Source organism: Coregonus clupeaformis, chromosome 15 (genome assembly GCF_020615455.1).
Source record: "Coregonus clupeaformis isolate EN_2021a chromosome 15, ASM2061545v1, whole genome shotgun sequence".
NCBI classification, from domain to species: domain Eukaryota; kingdom Metazoa; phylum Chordata; class Actinopteri; order Salmoniformes; family Salmonidae; genus Coregonus; species Coregonus clupeaformis.
This window is the reverse complement of record NC_059206.1, coordinates 16,638,944-16,664,243: the sequence shown is the minus strand read 5'-3', so window position 1 is coordinate 16,664,243 and position 25,300 is coordinate 16,638,944. Positions and strand designations below refer to the sequence as shown.

At 46.8% G+C, this 25,300-nt stretch overlaps 1 protein-coding gene across 4 annotated transcripts in view; it reads left to right on the top strand.

Moving 5' to 3' along the window:
* Positions 1 to 24,245, top strand: part of LOC121582673 (myocyte-specific enhancer factor 2C) — a 33,734-nt gene extending 9,489 nt beyond the window's left edge. For 3 of the 4 annotated variants that reach the window (XM_041898653.2, XM_041898652.2, XM_041898654.2), the window contains 8 exons: positions 6,660 to 6,815; positions 8,755 to 8,958; positions 16,553 to 16,696; positions 16,786 to 17,038; positions 17,199 to 17,377; positions 17,690 to 17,819; positions 21,442 to 21,565; positions 21,651 to 24,245. In XM_041898653.2, the coding sequence (XP_041754587.2) occupies positions 6,762 to 6,815; positions 8,755 to 8,958; positions 16,553 to 16,696; positions 16,786 to 17,038; positions 17,199 to 17,377; positions 17,690 to 17,819; positions 21,442 to 21,565; positions 21,651 to 21,987 (1,425 nt within the window). In that variant the 5' untranslated portion in view covers positions 6,660 to 6,761 and the 3' untranslated portion in view covers positions 21,988 to 24,245. The remainder of the gene's footprint in view (positions 1 to 6,659; positions 6,816 to 8,754; positions 8,959 to 16,552; positions 16,697 to 16,785; positions 17,039 to 17,198; positions 17,378 to 17,689; positions 17,820 to 21,441; positions 21,566 to 21,650) is intronic. The other variant, XM_041898655.2, reaches the window with a different exon arrangement.
* The last annotated feature ends 1,055 nt before the right edge of the window (positions 24,246 to 25,300 follow it).

The window sequence follows — 25,300 nt, the reverse complement described above, 5'->3', positions numbered from 1 at the left end:
TCTACCCCTCCTGTCCTCTATCTGCCCCCAGCCCTCTACCCCTCCTGTCCTCTATCTGCCCCCCAGCCCTCTACCCCTCCTGTCCTCTATCTGCCCCCCCCCCCCTCTTTAGCCCTCTACCCCTCCTGTCCTCTATCTGCCCCCCAGCCCTCTACCCCTCCTGTCCTCTATCTGCCCCCCAGCCCTCTACCCCTCCTGTCCCTCTATCTGCCCCCCAGCCCTCTACCCCTCCTGTCCTCTATCTGCCCCCCAGCCCTCTACCCCTCCTGTCCTCTATCTGCCCCCAGCCCTCTACCCCTCCTGTCCTCTATCTGCCCCCAGCCCTCTACCCCTCCTGTCCTCTATCTGCCCCAGCCCTCTACCCCTCCTGTCCTCTATCTGCCCCCAGCCCTCTACCCCCTCCTGTCCTCTATCTGCCCCCAGCCCTCTACCCCTCCTGTTCTCTATCTGCCCCCTGTCCGGCACCCATCCGTCTAACCCCCCTACCCCTCTACCCATGCCGCTCTGACACTGGCATGTAGGTTGTCCTGCCAAGATATACAAGGGCATTGCCACCCCGTCCCCTACTGTCTGTCTCTCTCTATCCATCCAGCCTCAAAATACACACGTACACATTCTGTCTAGCCTGGCCGATTCCCTGTCTATCTGTCTGTCTATCGGACTGTCTGTCTTTGGTCCAGGGAGAGAATGGGATCGAGAATCCACCGGGTCGTTTCTAATACCCCAGCCCATTTCTTTACTTGAGGCCCCCATTACTAGCCAAATAATGATAATTCTACACAAAACCCATAATTTAGGTCGGCCCACTGGGATAAAGATGGACCAGCCCATCTGGCATTTGCCTGAAATTCCCTACGGCCAGTCTGTTTCTGCTCTGATCCTTCTGTCTGTCCCTCTCCTGCCGCAGAATACACACACACACATACACATATAGTATGGGGGTAAATGAGGACTCTGAATCATCTACATAGAGAGAGAGCCGTCTCTGGAACACAGCTATAGTGTGTTTATGTTTGTGACAGAGAAGGGGTACTGTGATTATTGTGAATGTGGGTGTTGAGGGGGTTAGTTAGGGTAAATGAGGACTGTGCTATATGGCATTGGTCCACCTCTGTGCTGTAGTTCTAGTGTCTGTTTTTCTATCTGTCTCAGTGTGAACTAAATACAGGCAGCCACACTTTGTTTGGGGTATGAAGTTCATTCTTTTATTTTTGGAGCACTGCTGGTTTACATGTAGGCTATTCATAGAGGAGGAAGTTTGTGTGTGTGTGTGTGTGTGTGTTTGTATGCGTGTCGAGGGGGAATCGGGTGGAAACCTGCCGTCATCCTGGTTTGGTTTACAGGCTCTACGTCACGTCCTCTTAGAGGGAACACACATGCTGGGAAAAACATCTAACACACACAGTATAAACTCCCACGTTTGATAGAATGCTGAGTTGGCTCGACAAGGAATGTGCTATATTTACTCCAAAGCAGAGAAGTATGGTGTTTCCTGAAACAGACTCACTGTCTGCATAACTGATTGACTGTCTGACTGAATGAGAGCACAGAAGTTTAAATGTATCCTGGTTGGCATGTTGATGCTTGTTTTGATACAATATTATGTCCTAGCTAACTTGATTATATCTGGTGCTGGCAGATACTTTGTAGAAGAGATGTAAAATGTGCCTTTGTTGGACAGTCTACTGACGAGTCTGTACAGATCTGCTCTATTCTCCTTTAGTCAGTGATGGCACATTGTGGCACGCTGGAGCTGTCGTTACCTATCAAATCCTCTCAGATCACCACATAGGGGATAGGGGTTAGGGATGGTATGTTGTATATTGTGATAGGGAGTTATGATGACAGCCTGGTTACAAGTCTGTTTCTGCTTTAGGTAGGGCTGGGCGATATGGCCAAAATATAATATCACAGTATAATTATTTTTTTAAAAGACTGTATATTATGTTTTTGAATAATAAAAGCTTTATGAGTAGTGCGTGACTCTAGGGTGGCAACACATACATTCTAGGTGATTTGAATGGGTCTTTCTCCATTCTGATTGTTTTATACTGTTCAATTAAACTTCAACCCAAAATAATTTTCAGCATTTTCATCAATTTCTGCATTTCCTGCATTAATTAGAGATCATTGTGATAACATACAGGAACTCAAGTCCTTTTGTTCACGCGACCTAGAATACCTCACAATCAAATGCCGACCGTATTATCTCCCAAGATAATTTTCTTCGGTTATAGTCACGGCCGTGTATATCCCCCCTCAAGCCGATACCACGACGGCCCCCAAAGAACTTCACTGGACTTTATGCAAACTGGAAACCACATATCAGGCTGCATTTATTGTAGCTGGGGATTTTAACAAAGCAAATTTGAGGAAAAGGCTTCCGAAGTTCTATCAACACATCGACTGTAGTACTCACGCTGCTAAAACACTTGACCACTGCTACTCCAACTTCCAGGATGCCTACAAGGCCCTCCCCCGCCCTCCCTTTGGCAAATCTGACCACGACTCCATTTTGCTCCTCCCTTCCTATAGGCAGAAACTCAAACAGGAAGTCCCCGTGCTAAGGACTATTCAATGCTGGTCTGACCAATCGGAATCGACGCTTCAAGATTGTTTTGATCACACAGACTGGGATATGTTCCGGGTAGCTTAAGAGAATAATATTGACGAATATACTGATACGGTGACTGAGTTTATCAGGAAGTGTATAAGAGATGTTGTACCCACTGTGACTATTAAAACCTACCCTAACCAGAAACCATAGATAGATGGCAGCATTCGCGCAAAACTAAAAGTGCTAACCACCGCATTTAACCATGGCAAGGTGACTGGGAATATGGCAGAATACAAACAGTGTAGTTATTCCCTCCGCTAGGCAATCAAACAGGCAAAACGTCAGTATAGGGACAAAGTGGAGTCACAATTCAACGGCTCAGACACGAGACGTATGTGGCAGGGTCTACAGACAATCACGGACTACAAAAGGAAAACCAGCCACATCGCGGACACCGACTTCTTGCTTCCGGACAAGCTAAACACCTTCTTCGCCCGCTTTGAGGTTAATACAGTGCCAGCGATGCGGCCCACTACCAAGGACTGTGGGATCTCGTTCTCCGTGGACGACGTGAGTAAGACATTTAAGCGTGTTAACCCTCGCAAGGCTGCCGGCCCCGATGGCATCCCTCACCGCGTCCTCAGAGCATGCGCAGACCAGCTGAATATTCAATCTCTCCCTATCCCAGTCTGCTGTCCCCACATGCTTCAAAATGGACACCATTGTCCCTGTACCCAAGAAAGCAAAGGTAACTGAACTAAATGACTATCGCCCCATAGCACTCACTTCTGTACAAGATGAATACCTATGTAAGAATGCTGTTCATTGACTATAGCTCAGCATTCAACACCATAGTACCCTCCAAGCTCATCATTAAGCTAGAGGCCCTGGGTCTGAACCCGCCCTGTGCAACTGGGTCCTGGACTTCCTGACGGGCCGCCCCCAGGTGGTGAAGGTAGGAAACAACACCTCCACTTCGCTGATCCTCAACACTGGGGCCCCACAAGGGTGCGTGCTCAGCTCCCTCCTCAATCATCAAGTTTGCAGACGACACAACAGCAGTAGGCTTGATAACCAACAATGACGAGACAGCCTACAGAGAGGAGGTGAGGGCTCTGGGAGTGTGGTGCCAGGAAAATAACCTCTCACTCAACGTCAACAAAACAAAGGAGATGATCGTGGACGTCAGGAAACAGCAGAGGGTGCATCCCCCTATCCACATCGACAGGACCGCATTAGAGATGGTGGAAAGCTTCAAGTTCCTCAGTGTACCCATCACTGACAAACTGAAATGGTCCACCCACACAGACAGTGTGGTGAAGAAGGCGCAACAGAGCCTCTTCAACCTCAGGAGGCTGAAGAAATTTGGCTTGGCACCTAAAACCCTCACAAACTTTTACAAATGCACAATTGACAGCATCCTGTCGGGCTGTATCACCGCCTAGTACGGCAACTGCACCGCCCGCAACCGCAGGGCTCTCCAAAGGGTGGTGCGGTCTGCCCAACGCATCACCGGGGGCACACTGCCTGCCCTCCAGGACACCTACAGCACCCGATGTCACAGGAAGGCCAAAAAGATAATCAAGGACAACAACCACCCGAGCCACTGCCTGTTCACCCCGCTATCATCCAGAAGGCGAGGTCAGTACAGGTGCATCAAAGCTGGGACCGAGAGACTGAAAAACAGCTTCTATCTCAAGGCCATCAGACTGTTAAATAGCCTTCACTAGCACTTTAGAGGCTGCTGCCTATATACATAGATTAGAAATCACTGGCCACTTTAATAAATAGAACACTAGTAACTTTAATAATGTTTACATATCAGCATTACTCATCTCATATGTATATACTGTATTCTATACTATTCTACTGTATCTTAGTCCATGCCGCTCTGACATTGCTCTTCCATATATTTATATATTCTTAATTCCATTGCTTTACTTAGATTTGTGTGTATTGGGTATATGTTGTGAAATTGTTAGATATTACTTGTTAGATATTACTGCACTGTCGGAGCTAGAAACACAAGCATTTTGCTACACCCGCAATAACATCTACTAAACACGTGTATGTGACCAATACAATTTTATTTGATTTGAGCTAGCAACTAGCATTAGCGATTGGCATTAGAGGCTAACAAGATTTAGGCCCAACTTGCTAAGAAAAGACAAACAAGCTGTTTGCAGATGTAAGAAACACCAAATAATAATGTAATTATATAAAGTTAGTGGATTTATATTAAAAACTGAAAACTGCGTCATTGTTATCAACTTTTATGCATGTGCTGCATTGACCATGCAGACTGAACGCAAGTGTCTCGTGGTCGAGGAACAACAAATGCGCTCCTTGATTGACGGGGTCGGGCTAGGTCTGTGTAGAAAGCGGCACGGAGAGAGCGGAAAAAGATGACTCAAGTAGTGAAATAAACTATAAAAATGGACGTTACACACGACATATCACATTTAACAAACCAAACATTCAAATACTGTTATAGAAGGTAAAGTAAAAACCCAAACCGGTCCGTGAATCAATACCGGTATATCGTAAAATACGGTATTCCACCCAGCCCTAGCTTTAGCCAACTCCTTACTCGTTGTCATGTCATCGACAAACCTGTGATCTCTCTCTCTCTCTCTCTCTCTCTCTCTCTCTCTCTCTCTCTCTCTCTCTCTCTCTCTCTCTCTCTCTCTCTCTCTCTCTCTCTCTCTCTCTCTCTCTCTCTCTCTCTCTCTCTCTCTCTCTGTCTGTCTCTCTCTGTCTCTCTCTGTCTCTCTCTCTCAATTCAATTCAATTTCAATTTCAATTTAAGGGCTTTATTGGCATGGGAAACGTATGTTAACATTGCCAAAGCAATAAGCCATGTTGGCTCTACCTGTGTCTAGCTACTTAAGAGGATCTTAAAGAGCCTATAGGCCAGGGAGTCAGCAGGATACACTCACCCACACTCACACACAAACTCACACTCATACTCACACTCACACACACACAGAAGTTTAACATATGAGTTATCGTTTTCTGTTTGAAATACACTGCATCGCCCTCCATTTCTTCAGTGGTCTAGTTTTCTTTTCTCTCATTCTCTCTGTTTCCTCATGAGAGACAGAGGCCTGATTAACAGACGGAGTGAATGAGGAATGAGGAGAGAATAAGGCACACTCACTCCCTTCAGAGGATACTGGACCTGGTTTCTCTCTCTCTCTCCTCCCCCCATAGTAATTACAATGTATATGTCAATAGGTTATAATAGAGATAAGGCTAGGGGTCAAGATAAGTGGTAAGCTGGTAGAGCACGGCGCTTGTAACGCCAAGGTAGTGGGTTCGATCCCCGGGACCACCCATACACAAAAAAATAAAATAATTATGCACGCATGACTGTAAGTCGCTTTGGATAAAAGCGTCTGCTAAATGGCATATTATATTATTATTATAAAGATTAGGGGTTAGAGGTCAGTGGTCATGGATTAGGGGAGGGGGGACCTCCTGTAAACTCACGTGTGCTCGATTAGGGGTGTGTGTGTGTGTGTATGCGTGCGTGTGTGTGACCCGCAGTGGCTTAGTCTTACACAATAAGCTGCAGACTGAATCCTTCAGATCCTTTGGGCCAAGTCACACAAGGCACGGGTGACAGGTGACAACAAATAGGACTCCTCACCTGGACCTGTACTGTGCTGGATGTGTTTTGGATGGAGAAAGGATGTAAATGTCAACGTTCTAATAGAATATGATGTGATGTCAACATTCTTATAGAATATGATGTGATGTCAAATGCAAACAGGGTTTTGGGACATCATGTAGCAGACAGTAAAGTCAAGCCAACAACACTAACATATCATTTCTCATAATATTCTGTAGCATGAATCGAATATAAATATTTTTTCTTGTGCCATGTTTTTCTATCTTGAATTTCTTTAGTGGGAAGCAAATGCCATCTCTCTGGTTATGAATGAGATGTGGTGTTTTGAACTGTGAGTCATTATCCTCTCTCAGGTCAACCTGTTGAATGATCAACTCTTTACTTATACACAAACATAGTTGAACCATTCTCTATGACCGCTCCACAAGGATGTGTGTTTGATGACGTTTTAACTGCTGTCTCTTTAAGGAGGAATTGAGAGGAGAATAGAGAGAATACTGCTGTGAGGATTCGGAAGAGAAGAGAAGAAGAACAGACTTTTGGGATAGGAGAGAAAGAGAAGGAGAGACGATGGGGAGAAAAAAGATCCAGATAGCACGGATTATGGATGAACGCAACAGACAGGTAAATGAACACACACACACACACACTTCAGCTTGTGCTTAATCGTGTGTGAGCTTTCTCAGAATAATTGTCACACGTACATACACACACAAGCCCCAGCACTCCCACACCTGCAGACAACTAGGTGGGCAGGAAGTAGAGACGGAGTCATTGTGAGGTGTGTGTAGTGGGGCAGTGGTTCCTCTCTTCCTGTTATGACAGGAAATGCACTAACATGTGCTTCCTGACCCCTAGAGCTGGGATGACCTCCCTGTTCTCTCTGTCCTCTGTGTGTGTTATTGTGTGTGTTATTGTGTATGTGTGTGTGTGTGTATGTGTGTGTGTGTGTGTGTTAAGGGTCTGTGCTTGCGAGCATACGTGTGTGTGTGTGTGTGTGTGGTTATCCGTACAGTGACCAGCCTCACATTTCTTCCCCAGTGTCCTGATTGTGACATTGTAATAGAGACAGTGGTTCTGTGCCAAATCTATGAATCATAATGTGATTGTGACTTACAGTCAGTCTCAAGTTAAGCAGTAATGGCCAAGGGCTTCAGCCTCCATAATTAGATTATATCGAAATGTTAACATGACTAGGTAAGGCCACTCAGCCGAGCAGTGAATTTCCAACACAGATTCAACCACAAAGATCAGGGAAGTTTACAATGCCTCGCAAAGAAGGAAACCTATTGATAGATAGAATATCCCTTTAAGCATGGTGAAGTTATTAATTACACTTTGGCTGGTGTATCAATACACCCAGTCACTACAAAGATACAGGCGTCCTTCCTAACTCAGGTGCCGGAGAGGATGGACACCGCTCAGGGATTTGACCATGAGGCCAATGGTGACTTTAAAACAATTACAGAGTTTTTAATAGCTGTGATAGGAGAAAACTGAGGATGGATTAAAAAAAAACATTGTAGTTACTCCACAATACTAACCTAATTGACAGAGTGAAAAGAAGGAAGCCTGTACAGAATACAAATATTCCAAAACATGCATCCTGTTTGAAACAAGGCACTAAAGTAATACTGCAAAAAATGTGGCAAAGCAATTACCTTTTTGTCCTGAATACAAAGTGTTATGTTTGGGGCAAATCCAATACAACACATTACTGAGTACCACTCTTCATATTTTCAAGCATAGTGGTGGCTGCATCATGTTATGGGTATGCATGTAATCGTTAAGGACGGGAGTTTTTCAGGATAAGAAATAAACGGAATGGAGCTAAGCGCAGGCAAAATCCTAGAGGAAAACCTGGTTGAGTCTGTTTTCCACCAGACACTGGGAGATGAATTCACCTTTCAGCAGGACAATAACTTAAAACACAAGGCCAAATCTACACTGGAGTTGCTTACCAAGAAGACAATGAATGTTCCTTAGTGGGCAAGTTACAGTTTTGACTTAAATCTGCTTGAAAATATATGGCAAGACTTTAAAATGGTTGTCTAGCAATGATCAACAAACAATTTGACAGAGCTTGAAGAATTTTGAAAAGAACAATGGGCAAATATTGTTCAATCTAGGTGTGCAAAGCTCTTAAAGACGTACCCAGAAAGATTCACGGCTGTAATCACTGCCAAAGGTGATACTAACATGTTTTGACTCAGGGGTGTGAATACTTTTGTAAATTAGATATTTGTTTTTTTTCCATCAATTTGCTAACATTTCTAAAAACATGTTTTCACTTTGTCATTATGGGGTATTGTGTGTACATTGGTGAGAAAAAATAAACATTTAATCAATTTTAATTCCGGCTGCAACACAACAAAATGTGGAATAAGTCAAGGGGTGTGAATACTTTCTGATGGCACTGTATATACTGTACAATGTGTATTCTCACTCATGTATCTCACTGCCTTCTCTCTCTCTCTCTCTCTCTCTCTCTCTCTCTCTCTCTCTCTCTCTCTCTCTCTCTCTCTCTCTCTCTCTCTCTCTCTCTCTTCCCCTCCCTCTCCAGGTGACATTCACCAAGAGGAAGTTTGGCCTGATGAAGAAGGCGTATGAGCTGAGTGTGCTGTGCAACTGTGAGATCGCCCTCATCATCTTCAACAGCACCAACAAGCTGTTCCAGTACGCCAGCACTGACATGGACAAGGTCCTGCTCAAATACACTGAGTACAACGACCCTCACGAGAGCAGGACTAACTCTGACATCGTGGAAGTGAGTCCCACACACAGTGTATTGCAGACTAGTTCACCAACATGGCTTCACAGGTCAAAACTTCAGTTTGTTGAATGAACAGTTAGTGGAATACATATAGTGTGCTGCTGCTGTTGTGTGTTTTGTGACATACAGTACTCAGGTCCATGTGTGTGTTTGGCTCAGGACTCAGAGCTCAGGGAGGCTAATGTGTGCAGGGCTGAGTCTCAGTCGGCCAGCCTGGAGTTATGCAATGGTGTTAGGAGAACAAGGCAGGTGTCCCCACACACACGTCCAACGTCCCCATTCAAACCTCTTCAGGGCCACCCATCGGACCATGGTCAATGTGACCGAGGTTAGGGGTCAGGGGTTAGGGATCAGAGTTCAAAGAACAGGTGCGTTGGATTTTGTCTCTGGATCGCTGATGGGAATCTGTAGCGGCTTGAGGACAGTGGTTGTGGTCTTCCTGTGAATGATGTGTGTTCCAACACAGGCCATGAGCCTCCCATTGGGAGTAGTGGGAAAAACGGGCTGAGTTTGGTAGAGTGCAGAGGGGGATGGGGATGTTTGTGTGTGGGAATGGTAGTGGGAAAGTAAGATATGCAGCCCAGTTTTGGGAATATTCCATTGGTTCCATTGTAAACCAGGCAAACTAAATCAATCAAGCACAGCTAAAATATTCCACAGTATTTCACATTTAGTCTGGTGGTCATATGGTTGATACTGTATGCCAGAGGTCTATAAGGTGGTGGTTCTGGCCTGATAGCTGATGTTGTGATGAAGGGTCAGGTCTCCCTATCCACCTGTCCCCCACAAGGCTCACTTCATGGTCAGTCAGCTAGCCCCACCAGGAGCAGCATATAATCTATGTTAATCTTTAATCTACCATAATCCCATCACACTCATTACTGTAAACTCAATATGCTCTTCCTCATCCCTCTCAACAAACTTCCTCTCCTCTCCTCTCCCCATCCCTCCTCCTCTCTTTCCTTCCCTCCCTCTTTTCCTGGCTGACCTGGTGACCCCATAGTGTGTAGGCATCTTCTGGAAGACAGATAAATGATGATGGGTCTTTTCCTCCTCTGTCCCTTTCCTTCTCTCCTCCTCCTTCTCTCACTCTATCTCTCTCCCCTCTCACATTCAAGCCTTTCTATCTCTCCCTCTCTCCATCTCCTTCCCCCTCTCCCTATATTTATTTCCTTCCAGATTGTTTGTGCTTAGTCTTGGAAGTATCTACCTCTCTCTCCCTCCCTCTCCTTTCCACATACTCTCCCCATCCCTCCATCTCTCCATCTCTTTACCTCCACTGTTTTTGCTTAGTTCAGTCTTGACATTACCAGTCATTGTAACTGACTGGTTTCCCCTCCAGCTCTGAACCTCTTTACCACAGAGATTGTAAAGTTATTGTGGCTATGAGGTGTGTGTGTGTTGTTGGTTCCTTTAAATGTTTTTACCTGCACATGTGCTGTTTACCTAATTCACTTGGTTTACACCACAGAAACAGTGCTCAACTAAAATTACAAAACTAATCCCAACTCAGTAATTTTTCTGGAGGGTGTTCTGTCATTCATAAATTGGTAATCACTTTCTAAGTGCTGGTCCTCCTCTATAACAACATACAGTGGGGAGAACAAGTATTTGATACACTGCCGATTTTGCAGGTTTTCCTACTTACAAAGCATGTAGGGGTCTGTAATTTTTTATCATAGGTACACTTCAACTGTGAGAGACGGAATCTAAAACAAAAATCCAGAAAATCACATTGTATGATTTTTAAGTAATTAATTTTCATTTTATTGCATGACATAAGTATTTGATCACCTACCAACCAGTAAGAATTCCGGCTCTCACAGACCTGTTAGTTTTTCTTTAAGAAGCCCTCCTGTTCTCCACTCATTACATGTATTAACTGCACCTGTTTGAACTCGTTACCTGTATAAAAGACACCTGTCCACACACTCAATCAAACAGCCTCCAACCTCTCCACAATGGCCAAGACCAGAGAGCTGTGTAAGGACATCAGGGATACAATTGTAGACCTGCACAAGGCTGGGATGGGCTACAGGACAATAGGCAAGCAGCTTGGTGAGAAGGCAACAACTGTTGGCGCAATTATTAGAAAATGGAAGAAGTTCAAGATGACGGTCAATCACCCTCGGTCTGGGGCTCCATGCAAGATCTCACCTCGTGGGGCATCAATGATCATGAGGAAGGTGAGGGATCAGCCCAGAACTACACGGCAGGACCTGGTCAATGACCTGAAGAGAGCTGGGACCACAGTCTCAAAGAAAACCATTAGTAACACACTACGCCGTCATGGATTAAAATCCTGCAGCGCACGCAAGGTCCCCCTGCTCAAGCCAGCGCATGTCCAGGCCCGTCTGAAGTTTGCCAATAACCATCTGGATGATCCAGAGGAGGAATGGGAGAAGGTCATGTGGTCTGATAAGACAAAAATAGAGCTTTTTGTTCGAAACTCCACTCGCTGTTGTTTGGAGGAAGAAGAAGGATGAGTACAACCCCAAGAACACCATCCCAACCGTGAAGCATGGAGGTGGAAACATCATTCTTTGGGGATGCTTTTCTGCAAAGGGGACAGGACGACTGCACCGTATTGAGGGAAGGATGGATGGGGCATATATCGCAAGATCTTGGCCAACAACCTCCTTCCCTCAGTAAGAGCATTGAAGATGGGTCGTGGCTGGGTCTTCCAGCATGACAACGACCCGAAACACACAGCCAGGGCAACAAAGGAGTGGCTCCGTAAGAAGCATCTCAAGGTCCTGGAGTGGCCTAGCCAGTCTCCAGACCTGAACCCAATAGAAAATCTTTGGAGGGAGCTGAAAGTCCGTATTGCCCAGCAACAGCCCCGAAACCTGAAGGATCTGGAGAAGGTCTGTATGGAGTGGGCCAAAATCCCTGCTGCAGTGTGTGCAAACCTGGTCAAGACCTACAGGAAACGTATGATCTCTGTAATTGCAAACAAAGGTTTCTGTACCAAATATTAAGTTCTGCTTTTCTGATGTATCAAATACTTATGTCATGCAATAAAATGCAAATTAATTACTTAAAAATCATACAATGTGATTTTCTGGATTTTTGTTTTAGATTCCGTCTCTCACAGTTGAAGTGTACCTATGATAAAAATTACAGACCTCTACATGCTTTGTAAGTAGGAAAACTTGCAAAATCGGCAGTGTATCAAATACTTGTTCTCCCCACTGTACCTGTATATTTTTCAGCATCGCACACAGCCCCTGTCTCTGTATTGATACACATGGTCAAAGATGACCTAGCTGTGAAACTATCTTCCTGACAGGAATGGAGCAGAAGAGACACTCCTTTGTCTGGGTTGTTTTCTTTCCATAACGAGGTGTGTGTGTGTTCGAGCACAGTGTGCTGTATTTGAGTTTGTTGTATATGGTGCAGGAGGCCCAGGATAATGGCTGTTTATAACTCTAAGAACGTCTGCATTCTTCACCCCTCTTCTACTAACCCTATTTCGCTCCATTCTGTGGTGTGTGTGTGTCTGTGTCGTAGATTGAAAACAGCTGAAGCTCTCAGTAAGGCTTATCAAATAGAACACACACACCGTCCCAGTGTAACTCCAGCTTTCTTTGTGTAACCGATCTCTCCCTGTTCACCGCTTGGAAAATGGCAGCAGGCTAACAATAGACTGCTGTGGCTAAGAATAGCCTCGGTGGGATGTGAGTGTGTTTTAGTGGAATGATGGGGGAGGTAAAAAAAATCCCTATTATAATAAACGTATTTGCAGGCTAACAATAAAATATGATTCCTAATGTGATGAGTAGCCTAAGCATAGGACATGACATAACAGTAGTCACTGCAGCCTAAAGTAAATTGAAATAAATGTGCCAAAATTATATAAGCCTAATTACTCCAGTCTATACAGAAATAAATAAAATCATTCTAAATACTTCACCAGAGAGCATGACTTAGCCACAGAGCATCATTAACTTATTTGAAAGTTGTGGATTGTTTCAAATCACAAGCGTGTAGGCCTATATGCCTATTTGGGAAGCCCGCAATTTGGGCAGCGCACATGGTCAGAGGCCTAGCTGAGTATTGAGATGCGGATGTCAGCGAAAAGCAATTAATCTAAAACATGTGTGAAGATAATGTGTCTTGAGTATAGTTTTAAATGTTCAGACAAGAAGAATGGGAGGGGTGTGTGGCGAAGATATTTGCATGGACAGTGCATTTGGAAAGGATTAAGACCCTTGACTTTTTCCACATTTTGTTATTACGTTACAGCCTCATCAATCTACACACAATACCCCATAATGACAAAACAAAAACAGGTTTTTAGAAATGTAGGCAAATGTATAAAAAAATAAATTAATACAATTTCATATTTACATACGTTTTCAGACCCTTTACTCAGTACTTTGTTGAAGCACCTTTGGCAGCGATTACAGCCTCAAGTCTTCTTGGGTATGACTCTACAAGTTTGGCACACCTGTATTTGGGGAATTTCTTCCATTCTTCTCTGCAGCTCCTCTCAAGCTCTGTCAGGTTGGATGGGGAGCGTCGTTCCACAGCTATTTTCAGGTCTCTCCAGAGAGGGTTCAAGTCCGGACTCTGGCTGGGCCACTCAAGGACATTCAGAGATTTGTCCCAAAGCCACTCCTGCGTTGTCTTAGCTGTGTGCTTAGGGTCGCATCCGCCAAACCCAGATTTATCCGTAGGCCTGCCAGATGGTGAAGCGTGATTCATCACTCCAGAGAACGCATTTCCACTGCTCCAGAGTCCAATGGCGGCGAGCTTTACACCACTCCAGCCGACGCTTGGCATTTCGCATGGTGATGTTAGGCTTGTGTGCGGTTGCTCGGCCATGGAAACCCATTTCATGAAGCTCCCGACGAACAGTTCTTGTGCTGACATTGCTTATGGAGGCAGTTTGGAACTCGGTAATGGGTGTTGCAACCGAGGACAGACGATTTGTATGCGCTACGTGCTTCAGCACTTGGCGGTCCCGTTCTGTGAGCTTGTGTGGCCTACCACTTGTTGTTGTCCTAGCCATTTCCACTTCACAATAACAGCACTTTTAGTTGACCGGGGCAGCTCTAGCAGGGCAGAAATTTGACGAACTGACTTGTTAGAAAGGTGGCATCCTATGACGGTGCCATGTTGAAAGTCACTGAGCTCTTCAGTACGAGACATCCTACTGCCAATGTTTGTCTATGGAGATTGCATGGCGGTGTGCTCGATTTTATACACCTGTCAGCAACGGTTGTGGCTGAAATGGCTGAATCCACTAATTTGAAGGGATGTCCACATACTTTTGGCTATGTATTGTATGATCACACGACTACATACTTTGTGTGTGAGTGGTAGAAATGTCCGCCTGTTAGGGCAGGAGAGGTGAGATGTGAGAGGTGCACGTCATGTTCCTTGGCACACGGAGAGGAGCTGCTGCCTCGCACTCTGTGCCCTTGTAAAGGCAACACACTCTAATTGATATGGAAGTGGCTAGGAGACCAGACCACCCAGGAAGAACAACAAGGGAGTAGAGGAGAAAAATGAGAGAGAGATTGTAGACAGTTGAGGGTGGCTTGGAATGGAGATATGGGGGTTCAGTTCTCTCTCTCTCTCTCTCGCTCTCTCTCTCTCTCTCTCTCTCTCTCTCTCTCTCTCTCTCTCTCTCGCTCTCTCTCTCGCTCTCTCTCTCTCACTCTCTCGTTCTTATTTTGTCTTTCTCTTTCTCTCCTGCCTTTCTTTGTCTCTATCTAATTATTTCTCTCCTTCTCTCTATCTTTCTCTCTCCCTCTTTTTCTCTCTCTCTATCTCTTTCCCTCCCTCTCCTCTCTCTCCTTCACTCCCCTCCTCTCTCTTTTTCTCTCTCCTTCTCTCTCCCTCTTTCTCTTAGTTGTCTTCTTCTCTGAGCACCTTCAGTCAGCTGCCCACTCAACCACCTGCTACCTTCACCTCTCACACACACACACACACATACACACACACACACACACACACACACACACACACACACACACACACACACACACACACACACACACACATGCGCGCGCAAATACACAACTCTCTCACCACACACACATGCTGCTCTCAAGGTTACACATTGCATGATGTGTAGGGCTGTGTAGGGCAGGGCTCTGTATAGGGCTGTGTAGGTCTGTGTAGGCCAGGGCTCTGTGTAGGCCAGGGCTATGTGTAGGCCAGGGCTCTGTGTAGGGCTGTGTAGGCCAGGGCTCTGTGTAGGTCTATGTAGGCCAGGGCTCTGTGTAGGGCTGTGTAGGCCAGGGCTCTGTGTAGGCCAGGGCTATGTGTAGGCCAGGGCTCTGTGTAGGGCTGTGTAGGCCAGGGCTCTGTGTAGGCCAGGGCTATGTGTAGGCCAGGGCTCTGTGTAGGGCTGTGTAGGCCAGGGCTATGTGTAGGCCAGGGCTCTGTGTAGGTCTGTGTAGGCCAGGGCTCTGTGTAGGCCAGGGCTATGTGTAGGCCAGGGCTCTGTGTAGGGCTGTGTAGGCCAGGGCTCTGTGTAGGTCTATGTAGGCCAGGGCTCTGTGTAGGTCTGTGTAGGCCAGGGCTCTGTGTAGAGCCATGGTATGGAGAGTCATGTATTCTGAAATAAAGTGTAAGAGTTCTTCATGTTCTTCCTTTTCATGTCTACTGTCATTTTGTTGTTGTGTTGCTGATATGTTTTTTGTCAGTCATGGACATGGATGGTGTGATTATGGGGTAGAGAGAGAGGTGTGGGGGGAGGGAGTGGGCATGAAAGAGAAAAAGAAGGGGTAGTGGGGGTGAGAGAGATGGTGGGTGGGGGTGGGGACTGGAAACGAGGGGTGCTCTGGGTGCCACAGAGGCAAAAAATAGCCTTGTACGGACATCCCTCAGACACAGGGCTGCTAAACCTGGGTTCTGCCACTCCCCCATCCCTGTGTTGTCCAGTGACAGGTGGGCATAACTGGGATGAGTGGCATAGCAGTGCTGAGCCAGCCTGTGTGTGTGTGTATGTGTGTGTGTGTGTGTGTGTGTGTGTGTGTGTGTGTGTGATAGCTGTAGTGGTCTAGTGATAGGCCGGTGCTAGGCATTAAAGTGCTGAGACAGGACAGTGTTCATCGTCTGATGATGCGCATGCACACAAATACACACACACACACACACTAGGGGAAAGCATCACAGCTCCATGGACAATATCAGCAGTGATAAGAGAGGCCTAATCACTCCACTCTACACTCCCTCTCTCTCTCCCCCATCTTTTCTACTCTCATCTCTCTAAATCTATGTCTACCACCCCCTCTCTTTCACCCCCTCTATTTACAATACTTTCTTTCTCTGTCACTATGTCTACCCTCCCTCTCTCCTCCTCTCATACTGGTGTTCAATTAGAGGATCTATCTGCCAGGTGGTCTTTTGAGGATGCTATTTCTGCTCCAATAGCCCCTCTTGGTGGTAGAAAAGGAGACTGCAACTCTTCAGGGGTCTGCCATGCACATGTGGCCTTTAGAATAACTGTTGTGCTTTATTCACTGACTATGCTTTTGTAAAAGTAGCAGTAACAGACTCTCAAGCCATTTGGAGAGTATCATCAACTTTGTGTGTTCTCTCTCTCGCTCTCTGTGTCTGTCTCTCTCAGACTCTGCGTAAGAAGGGTCTTAATGGTTGTGACAGTCCCGACATCGAGGCAGACGACTCTGCTGGTCAGAGCCCCGAGTCAGAGGACAAATACCGCAAGATCAATGAAGACATTGACCTCATGATCAGCACACAGAGACTCTGTGTAAGTACTAACTGGACCTGTGTGTGTCCACTCCTGCCTGTTCCACTTCTCCATTTGCCTTGCTAACCCTGGTGTCTGTCTCTGTCCAGCAGGCTCTCCCCCCGCTTAACTACGACATGGTTGGCTCCATCCAGGGCCAAAACAACAGTGGACTACTCTACTCTCACCCCGGGGCGGGGGGATCCTTGTGTAACCACAATCTTCTGCCCTTTTCCCACACACACCCTGGCCTGCAGAGAGACAGCATGTCGCCTGGACCCCAACACACACACCGACCCCCCAGTGCTGGGAACGCAGGAGGGATGATGGGTTCAGAGCTGTCTAACACTGTCTCCAACGCTGGTGAGTTAACTATGCTAGTTACTGTACATGCAGTCTTTTCTAATGTCTGATGCATTGATCATGTAAATGTTATTAGGCCTATTATTATTCTAGTTTCAATGTGACCTCCCAGGTTAAACAAGAAAAACATACAGTATTCTCCTGTCCATCCGTCTCCTAGGTAACAGTAACTATGGTAACCACCGTAACTCCCCGGGGCTGCTGTCTCCGGGAAGCATGGCCAAAGGCATTCAGGCCAAAACTCCGCCCCCGATTAACTCCATGACCCTGAGTTGTAACCGCAAGCCGGACCTCTGCACGCTGCTGCCCCCTGGCAACAAGAACAACATGCCCTCCATCGTGAGTGATCTCCTCTTTCTCCATCTCTGTCTATCTCCTCCCTCCATCTCCCCTGAGACAGTTAGAACATTCCTGACTCCTACACAGTTCCTCTGACTCTAACTCCCCTCCGTACTCTAATATGAGTTGTATTGTTTTTCATGCTGCCAGTGTGAGGATTTTGACATGATGCTGGTAAGTAGTGTGACATCACACAGATGGACAATGTGGAGTAGCTACACTGAATATCTGTTTATGTCTAGAATGAGATATAGACCCAAATCCTTCTAGCTACAAGTGTACTAATGTTTGTTTATTATTTTGTTGTTTCAGAACCAGAGAATAAACCACTCCCAGTCTGCCCAGACATTTGCTACTCCTGTGGTCTCCATAGCAACATCTACTCTGCCCGGGCAGGGCATGGGAGGGTACCCCTCTGCCCTCTCCGCCTCATATGGCACAGGTAGGCACTCCATCTTCTACCACTCCGTCTTCTACCACTCCCTCTTCTACCACTCCCTCTTCTACCACTCCGTCTTCTACCACTCCCTCTTCTACCACTCCGTCTTCTACCACTCCGTCTTCTACCACTCTGTTTTCTACCACTCCGTCTTCTACCACTCCGTCTTCTACCACTCCGTCTTCTACCACTCCGTCTTCTACCACTCCGTCTTCTACCACTCCGTCTTCTACCACTCCGTTTTCTACCACACTGTCTTCTACCACTCCGTCTTCTACCACTCCGTCTTCTACCACTCTGTCTTCTACCACTCCGTTTTCTACCACACTGTCTTCTACCACTCCGTCTTCTACCACTCCGTCTTCTACCACTCCCTCTTCTACCACTCCCTCTTCTACCACTCCGTCTTCTACCACTCCGTCTTCTACCACTCCGTCTTCTACCACTCTGTCTTCTACCACTCCATTTTCTACCACTCCGTCTTCTACCACTCTGTCTTCTACCACTCCGTCTTCTACCACTCCCTCTTCTACCACTCCGTCTTCTACCACTCCCTCTTCTACCACTCCGTCTTCTACCACTCCGTCTTCTACCACTCCCTCTTCTACCACTCCCTCTTCTACCACTCCCTCTTCTACCACTCCCTCTTCTACCACTCCGTCTTCTACCACTCCGTCTTCTACCACTCCGTTTTCTACCACTCCGTCTTCTACCACTCCGTCTTCTACCACTCCCTCTTCTACCACTCCGTCTTCTACCACGCCCTCTTCTACCACTCCGTCTTCTACCACTCCGTCTTCTACCACTCCGTCTTCTACCACTCGTCTTCTACCACTCCCTCTTCTACCACTCCGTCTTCTACCACTCCGTCTTCTACCACTCCCTCTTCTACCACTCCGTCTTCTACCACTCGTCTTCTACCACTCCGTCTTCTACCACTCCGTCTTCTAGCACTCCGTTTTCTACCACTCCCTCTTCTACCACTCCGTCTTCTACCACTCCCTCTTCTACCACTCCGTCTTCTACCACTCTCTCTTCTACCACTCCCTCTTCTACCACTCCGTCTTCTACCACTCCGTCTTCTACCACTCCGTCTTCTACCACTCGTCTTCTACCACTCCCTCTTCTAAACACTCCGTCTTCTACCACTCCGTCTTCTACCACTCCGTCTTCTACCACTCCGTCTTCTACCACTCCGTCTTCTACCACTCCCTCTTCTACCACTCCGTCTTCTACCACTCCGTCTTCTACCACTCCCTCTTCTACCACTCGTCTTCTACCACTCCGTCTTCTACCACTCCGTCTTCTACCACTCCGTCTTCTACCACTCGTCTTCTACCACTCCGTCTTCTACCACTCCGTCTTCTACCACTCCCTCTTCTACCACTCCCTCTTCTACCACTCCCTCTTCTTCCACTCCGTCTTCTACCACTCCCTCTTCTACCACTCGTCTTCTACCACTCCGTCTTCTACTACTCCCTCTTCTACCACTCCGTCTTCTACTACTCCCTCTTCTACCACTCCCTCTTCTACCACTCCCTCTTCTACCACTCCGTCTTCTACCACTCCGTCTTCTACCACTCGTCTTCTACCACTCCGTCTTCTACCACTCCATCTTCTACCACTCCCTTTTCTACCACTCCCTCTTCTACCACTCCGTCTTCTACCACTCCGTCTTCTACCACTCCGTCTTCTACCACTCCCTCTTCTACCACTCCGTCTTCTACCACTCCGTCTTCTACCACTCCCTCTTCTACCACTCTGTCTTCTACCACTCCGTTTTCTACCACACTGTCTTCTACCACTCCGTCTTCTACCACTCCGTCTTCTACCACTCCGTCTTCTACCACTCCCTCTTCTACCACTCCCTCTTCTACCACTCCGTCATCTACCACTCCCTCTTCTACCACTCCCTCTTCTACCACTCCGTCTTCTACCACTCCGTCTTCTACCACTCCGTTTTCTACCACTCCGTCTTCTACCACTCCGTCTTCTACCACTCCGTCTTCTACCACTCCCTCTTCTACCACTCCGTCTTCTACCACTCCGTCTTCTACCACTCCGTCTTCTACAACTCCGTCTTCTACCACTCCCTCTTCTACCACTCCGTCTTCTACCACTCCGTCTTCTACCACTCCCTCTTCTACCACTCCCTCTTCTACCACTCCCTCTTCTACCACTCCCTCTTCTACCACTCTGTCTTCTACCACTCTGTCTTCTACCACTCCATTTTCTACCACTCCGTCTTCTACCACTCCGTCTTCTACCACTCCGTTTTCTACCACTCCGTCTTCTACCACTCCGTCTTCTACCACTCCCTCTTCTACCACTCCGTCTTCTACCACGCCCTCTTCTACCACTCCGTCTTCTACCACTCCGTCTTCTACCACTCGTCTTCTACCACTCCGTCTTCTACCACTCCCTCTTCTACCACTCCCTCTTCTACCACTCCCTCTTCTGTAAATATGTATTATTATTTTATTATTGTTTCATTCACTTCTCACTTCCCCCCTTGCTGCTCCATCTATGGACATTCCCTCGGGGACATTCGATTTCACTGTACCCTGCAATTGCATCTGCAACCCCGTGCATGTGACTAATAAACGAATCTAATCTAATCTCTTCTGGACAGTGACCACAGCTCCTCAGAGCATCTCTGACCAAAAGTAGCGCTCTTATAGGGAATAGGAAGAAGTCATTTCAGATTTGCCCAAGGTGTGTAACCTTTGTCCCTCCCCCTCCCTCTCCTCCCTCCCTCTCTCTATCCCTCCCTCTCTCTATCCCTCCCTCTCCCCCCTCTCTCTATCCCTCCCTCTCTTTCTATCCCTCCCTCTCCTCCCTCCCTCTCCCCCCTCTCTCTATCCCTCCCTCCCTCTCTCTATCCCTCCCTCTCTCTATCCCCCCCTCCCCCTCTCTCTATCCCTCCCTCTCTCTATCCCTCCCTCTCTCTATCCCTCCCTCTCCTCCCTCCCTCTCCCTCTCCCCCTCTCTCTATCCCTCCCTCCCTCTCTCTATCCCGCCCTCTCTCTATCTCTCCCTCTCTCTATCCCTCCCTCCCTCTCCCCCTCTCTCTGTCCCTCCCTCTCCCTATCCCTCCCTCCCTCTCCCCCTCTCTCTATCCCTCCCTCTCTCTATCCCTCCCTCCCTCTCCCCCTCTCTATATCCCCCCTCTCTCTATCCCTCCCTCTCTCTATCCCTCCCTCCCTCTCCCCCTCTCTCTATCCCTCCCTCCCTCTCCCCCTCTCTCTATCCCTCCCTTTCTCTATCCCTCCCTCCCTCTCCCCCTCTCTCTATCCCTCCCTCCCTCTCTCTGTCCCTCCCTCTCTCTATCCCTCCCTCCCTCTCTCTGTCCCTCCCTCTCTCTATCCCTCCCTCTCTCTATCCCTCCCTCTCTCCATCTCTCCCTCTCTCTATCCCTCCCCCTCCCTCTCCCCCCTCTCTCTATCCCTCCCTCCCTCTCTCTATCCCTCCCTCTCTCTATCCCTCCCCCTCTCTCTATCCCTCCCTCTCTCTATCCCTCCCTCTCTCTATCCCTCCCCCTCCCTCTCCCCCCTCTCTCTATCCCTCCCCCTCCCTCTCCCCCCTCTCTCTATCCCTCCTTCTCTTTATCACTCCCTCTCTGCAGAGTACTCTCTGGGTGACCTGTCAGGGTTTGGTAACAGCTCAGGATCTCTCCACCTGGGATCAGTAACAGGCTGGCAGCAACAATCGCTACAGAATATTCAGCACTCAGCACTAGGACACATGGGGTAAGGGTGTCTGTCTGTCTGTGTTTGTGTGTGTGTGTATTTCCTCTTCCTCTTTCTAATCACTATCTCTCCTCTCCTCTGTCAGAAACCTTTGTCAGAACTCCAACCTTAACCTCCAGAATGTCCATCAGAACCTCTACATCAAGTCAGAGCCCGCCTCCCCGCCCAGAGATCGAGGCATCGGATTTGATAGCGGAGGGATGGGGGGCGTGTCCCATGGCTACCCAACATATCAGTGCCCGGCAGAGGCAGGGCAGTCTCCTGGCGACAGCCTATCCAGCTGTGGCAGCTCATACGACGGCAGTGAACGCGAGGATCACCGCGGAAACGACAACTTCCTGTTATGCCCGATGTCCAATCAGGAGGAGCGCCACAGCCCGTCCCTGAAACGAATGCGCCTATCAGAATGCTGGGCTAGATGATAAGGCCACCTCTGATTCACAGAGGGGGAGGGGCTTTTGTAGACTTACCTTTATTGCTATTATGACTATTATTAAGCCTGTGTCCAAAATGGCACCATATTCCCTATGCCAAAAGTAGTGCACTTTATAGGGAATAGGGTGCGATTTCAGATTTGCCCTATATTCTTCTTGTGCAGAGTGAGAGTGTTCCACTATAACAGGGACATTATATACAGGAGTGTGGAGGGAATATAACAGTGACATAGACTGGGTCTGAAATGGCATGCTATTGCCCACGTAGGGAGTGATTTGAGACAACCAGTGATATATACAGGAGTGAGGGTGGATATGGTGTGGGGGAGTCAGTGTGGGAGGGTGGGAGGTGTGTTGCTTGTGTTGTGTGTTTGTGGGAGGGAGGGAGGGAATCAGTAAAGGTTGAAGAAGTCTGGCACTCTGTATGGATAAGATACTGGTGAGTCAGTAATATACTAGGAGACACAAGGACAAGCACTGTGAGTGGACACGTCAGGGTGCGTGCGTGCGAGCGTGCTACCTAGGCCCTGATGTCTCAGCCTGCAGCTGGCTGACTAGCAGACATATGAGTGTTCACTACAACCCATTCATGTTGCCGGTTCAACATATTTATGTGTATATATAAATGAAGAACAAGGGAGGATTGGCAGACAGAGAGAGAAAGAGAAAGGGATAGACAGAGAAAGAGGACAACGATAGGGAGAAAGAGAAGAAGGAAAGGGTAAAACACATTATGCAACAGGTTACAAAAAGCTGGAACTATAGAATAATAACGATCGATCAAGAAGTCATTCTAATTCTATGGCTGGAACCCTGGACAACTACAATGTCTCACTTGAAATGAAGACGCCTAGGAATCTTAATTCAATTGAGCCATGTGCTAACAAATACAATCTGGGTCATATACACTACAGTGCGAGAGACAGAGAGAGAGATGCCTGTTTCAGCGGCCAGATAGACAAAGCCACAGGGAGGAAGGGGTGTGAGTTAAAACAGAACTCCCAAAGCCATATTATTATAAAAAGGGAAGTAAATGCTTTGCTGCACAAACAAGTGGTTTCTCTTTATAGTTTTTAGAAAATCTATATTTCAACCTAATTAAGGATGTCAACATTGTTAAAATATAGATAAAACCTTGTTTTTCTCTTCTTATTGGGGGTTATTATGTAGCTATGTGCAGGTGCACATATTTTCTATCGATCTCAAACATTCAGGAAATGTTTAGTTAAAGATTCTCAACCTGCCACTGATTTTAGCCTGATAACAGATTATTTAGGAAGGGTTGCTTCGACACCCAGATTAAGCTACTCCTGGATTAAAAAGCATTCTCAATGAAGAATCTCCATTGACAGTGTGTGTTAGTCCAGGAATAGGACTAATCTGGGTCTGGGAGATGTCATCTAAGACTGCAGAGTCAGCGTGTATAGACGGAGCAGAAGCTGGACGGCTGCCTCTCCTCCCTACAGACAGTTTTATATGATGTCAGATATTATTACTATTACATAGGAACCCCACATAGAAGCACAATTTCTGACTTTGAAAGTCACCTTTGTTCTATTTTGCCAGGTTGCAATACAATACAATACTGATTGATGATATCAGTAGACTATGAGGGCAGAGCCCCACAATAGGTTATAGACTAACCAACAGCCTGATGCTATCCTACTCACCTAACTCATCAGAGCTACTGTTTCATTCTATTTTATTTTTCTTCATTATCAAAATGTTCTGTACTGTAAAAATCTGCTATTTACCTGTACCTCAAATTTACCACACCCATTATCATAGTTTGAATGTGATTCTGAGAATGTTGTATAATTTGATTACATCAATATAGTTCCACTCCATGCAATATCCACTTCAATCATATAATGTTCATGTTTTGTGTCAGTATTATCAACAAAATAATGTAAGACTGTACAATAATGCAATACTGTATCAGAGTGAAGGTCCCTGGATGGGCTCCATGTTGGATTGTGTTCTTTAAGTGAACTTTATAACACTACTAACCACATGACAGTGGGTAGTGCACTCAGAGAGTAGGGGTCAGTCTTTCTGAGGTGAATGTTTGGATGCTACAAGGCTCCAAGCGGCAGAAGCAGGCCTTTGTCGCCACTTGAAGACAAAATGTTTCTCACCGGAAGGAAGGAAGCTAACGTAAATAAACATTTATTTTCCCGCACAGGCAATGAAATGAAATGGTATTTGTATTTTGCAGAATAATATACAGGCTCTTTACTTTTAAACACGCCTCTGTGTGGTTTGTTTGACTCCCATGACTCCTGTTTCTGTTCCTCCAGCATCTCACAAACTCCACAGCACCACATTCAGACTGCATCGGGTGTACCTGGACCTGTATCCACAAAGCATTTCAGAGTGTGAGTGCTGATCATACTGAATAAGATTGTATGGACAGATCCTAGATCAGCACTCCTACTCTGAGACACTATGTGGATATGAACCCAGGTTTCAATTATCGTTGTCACACAAGCAGACACTCAAGGGAAATGGAAGTTCTGATACACCTCACTCACCTTCTCACACTCTCTCTCACCCCCTCATCCTCTCACTTACCCTTTCACTCCTCCCTCACCCCATTTGTCCTGTCACCCTCTCACTCACCCTGTCAGTCCTCTTTCTCAACCTTGAGAATGGTTGGATATTTATTTTCAACTGTCCTGCAGAGGGAGCCATAACCACAGGAACCGTCCATAACATCACTGTGGCAGAAGGACAGAACCACAGGAACCGTCCACTACATAACTGTAGCAGAATTACAGGACATAACCACAGGAACTGTTCTCTACATTACTCTGGGACATAACCACAGGAACCGTCCACTACATTACTGTAGCAGAATGACATAACCACAGGAACCGTCCACTACATTACTGGAGCAGGACAGGACATAACCACAGGAACCGTCCACTACATTACTGTAGCAGAATTACAGGACATAACCACAGGAACTGTTCTCTACATTACTGTGGGACATAACCACAGGAACCGTCCCACTACATTACTGTAGCAGAATGACATAACCACAGGAACCGTCCACTACATTACTGGAGCAGGACAGGACATAACCACAGGAACCGCCCACTACATTACTGTAGCAGAATGACATAACCACAGGAACCGTCCACTACATTACTGTAGCAGAATGACATAAAACCACAGGAACCGCCCACTACATTACTGTAGCAGAATGACATAACCACAGGAACCGTCCACTACATTACTGGAGCAGAATGACATAACCACAGGAACCGCCCACTACATTACATTTTTACTGTAGCAG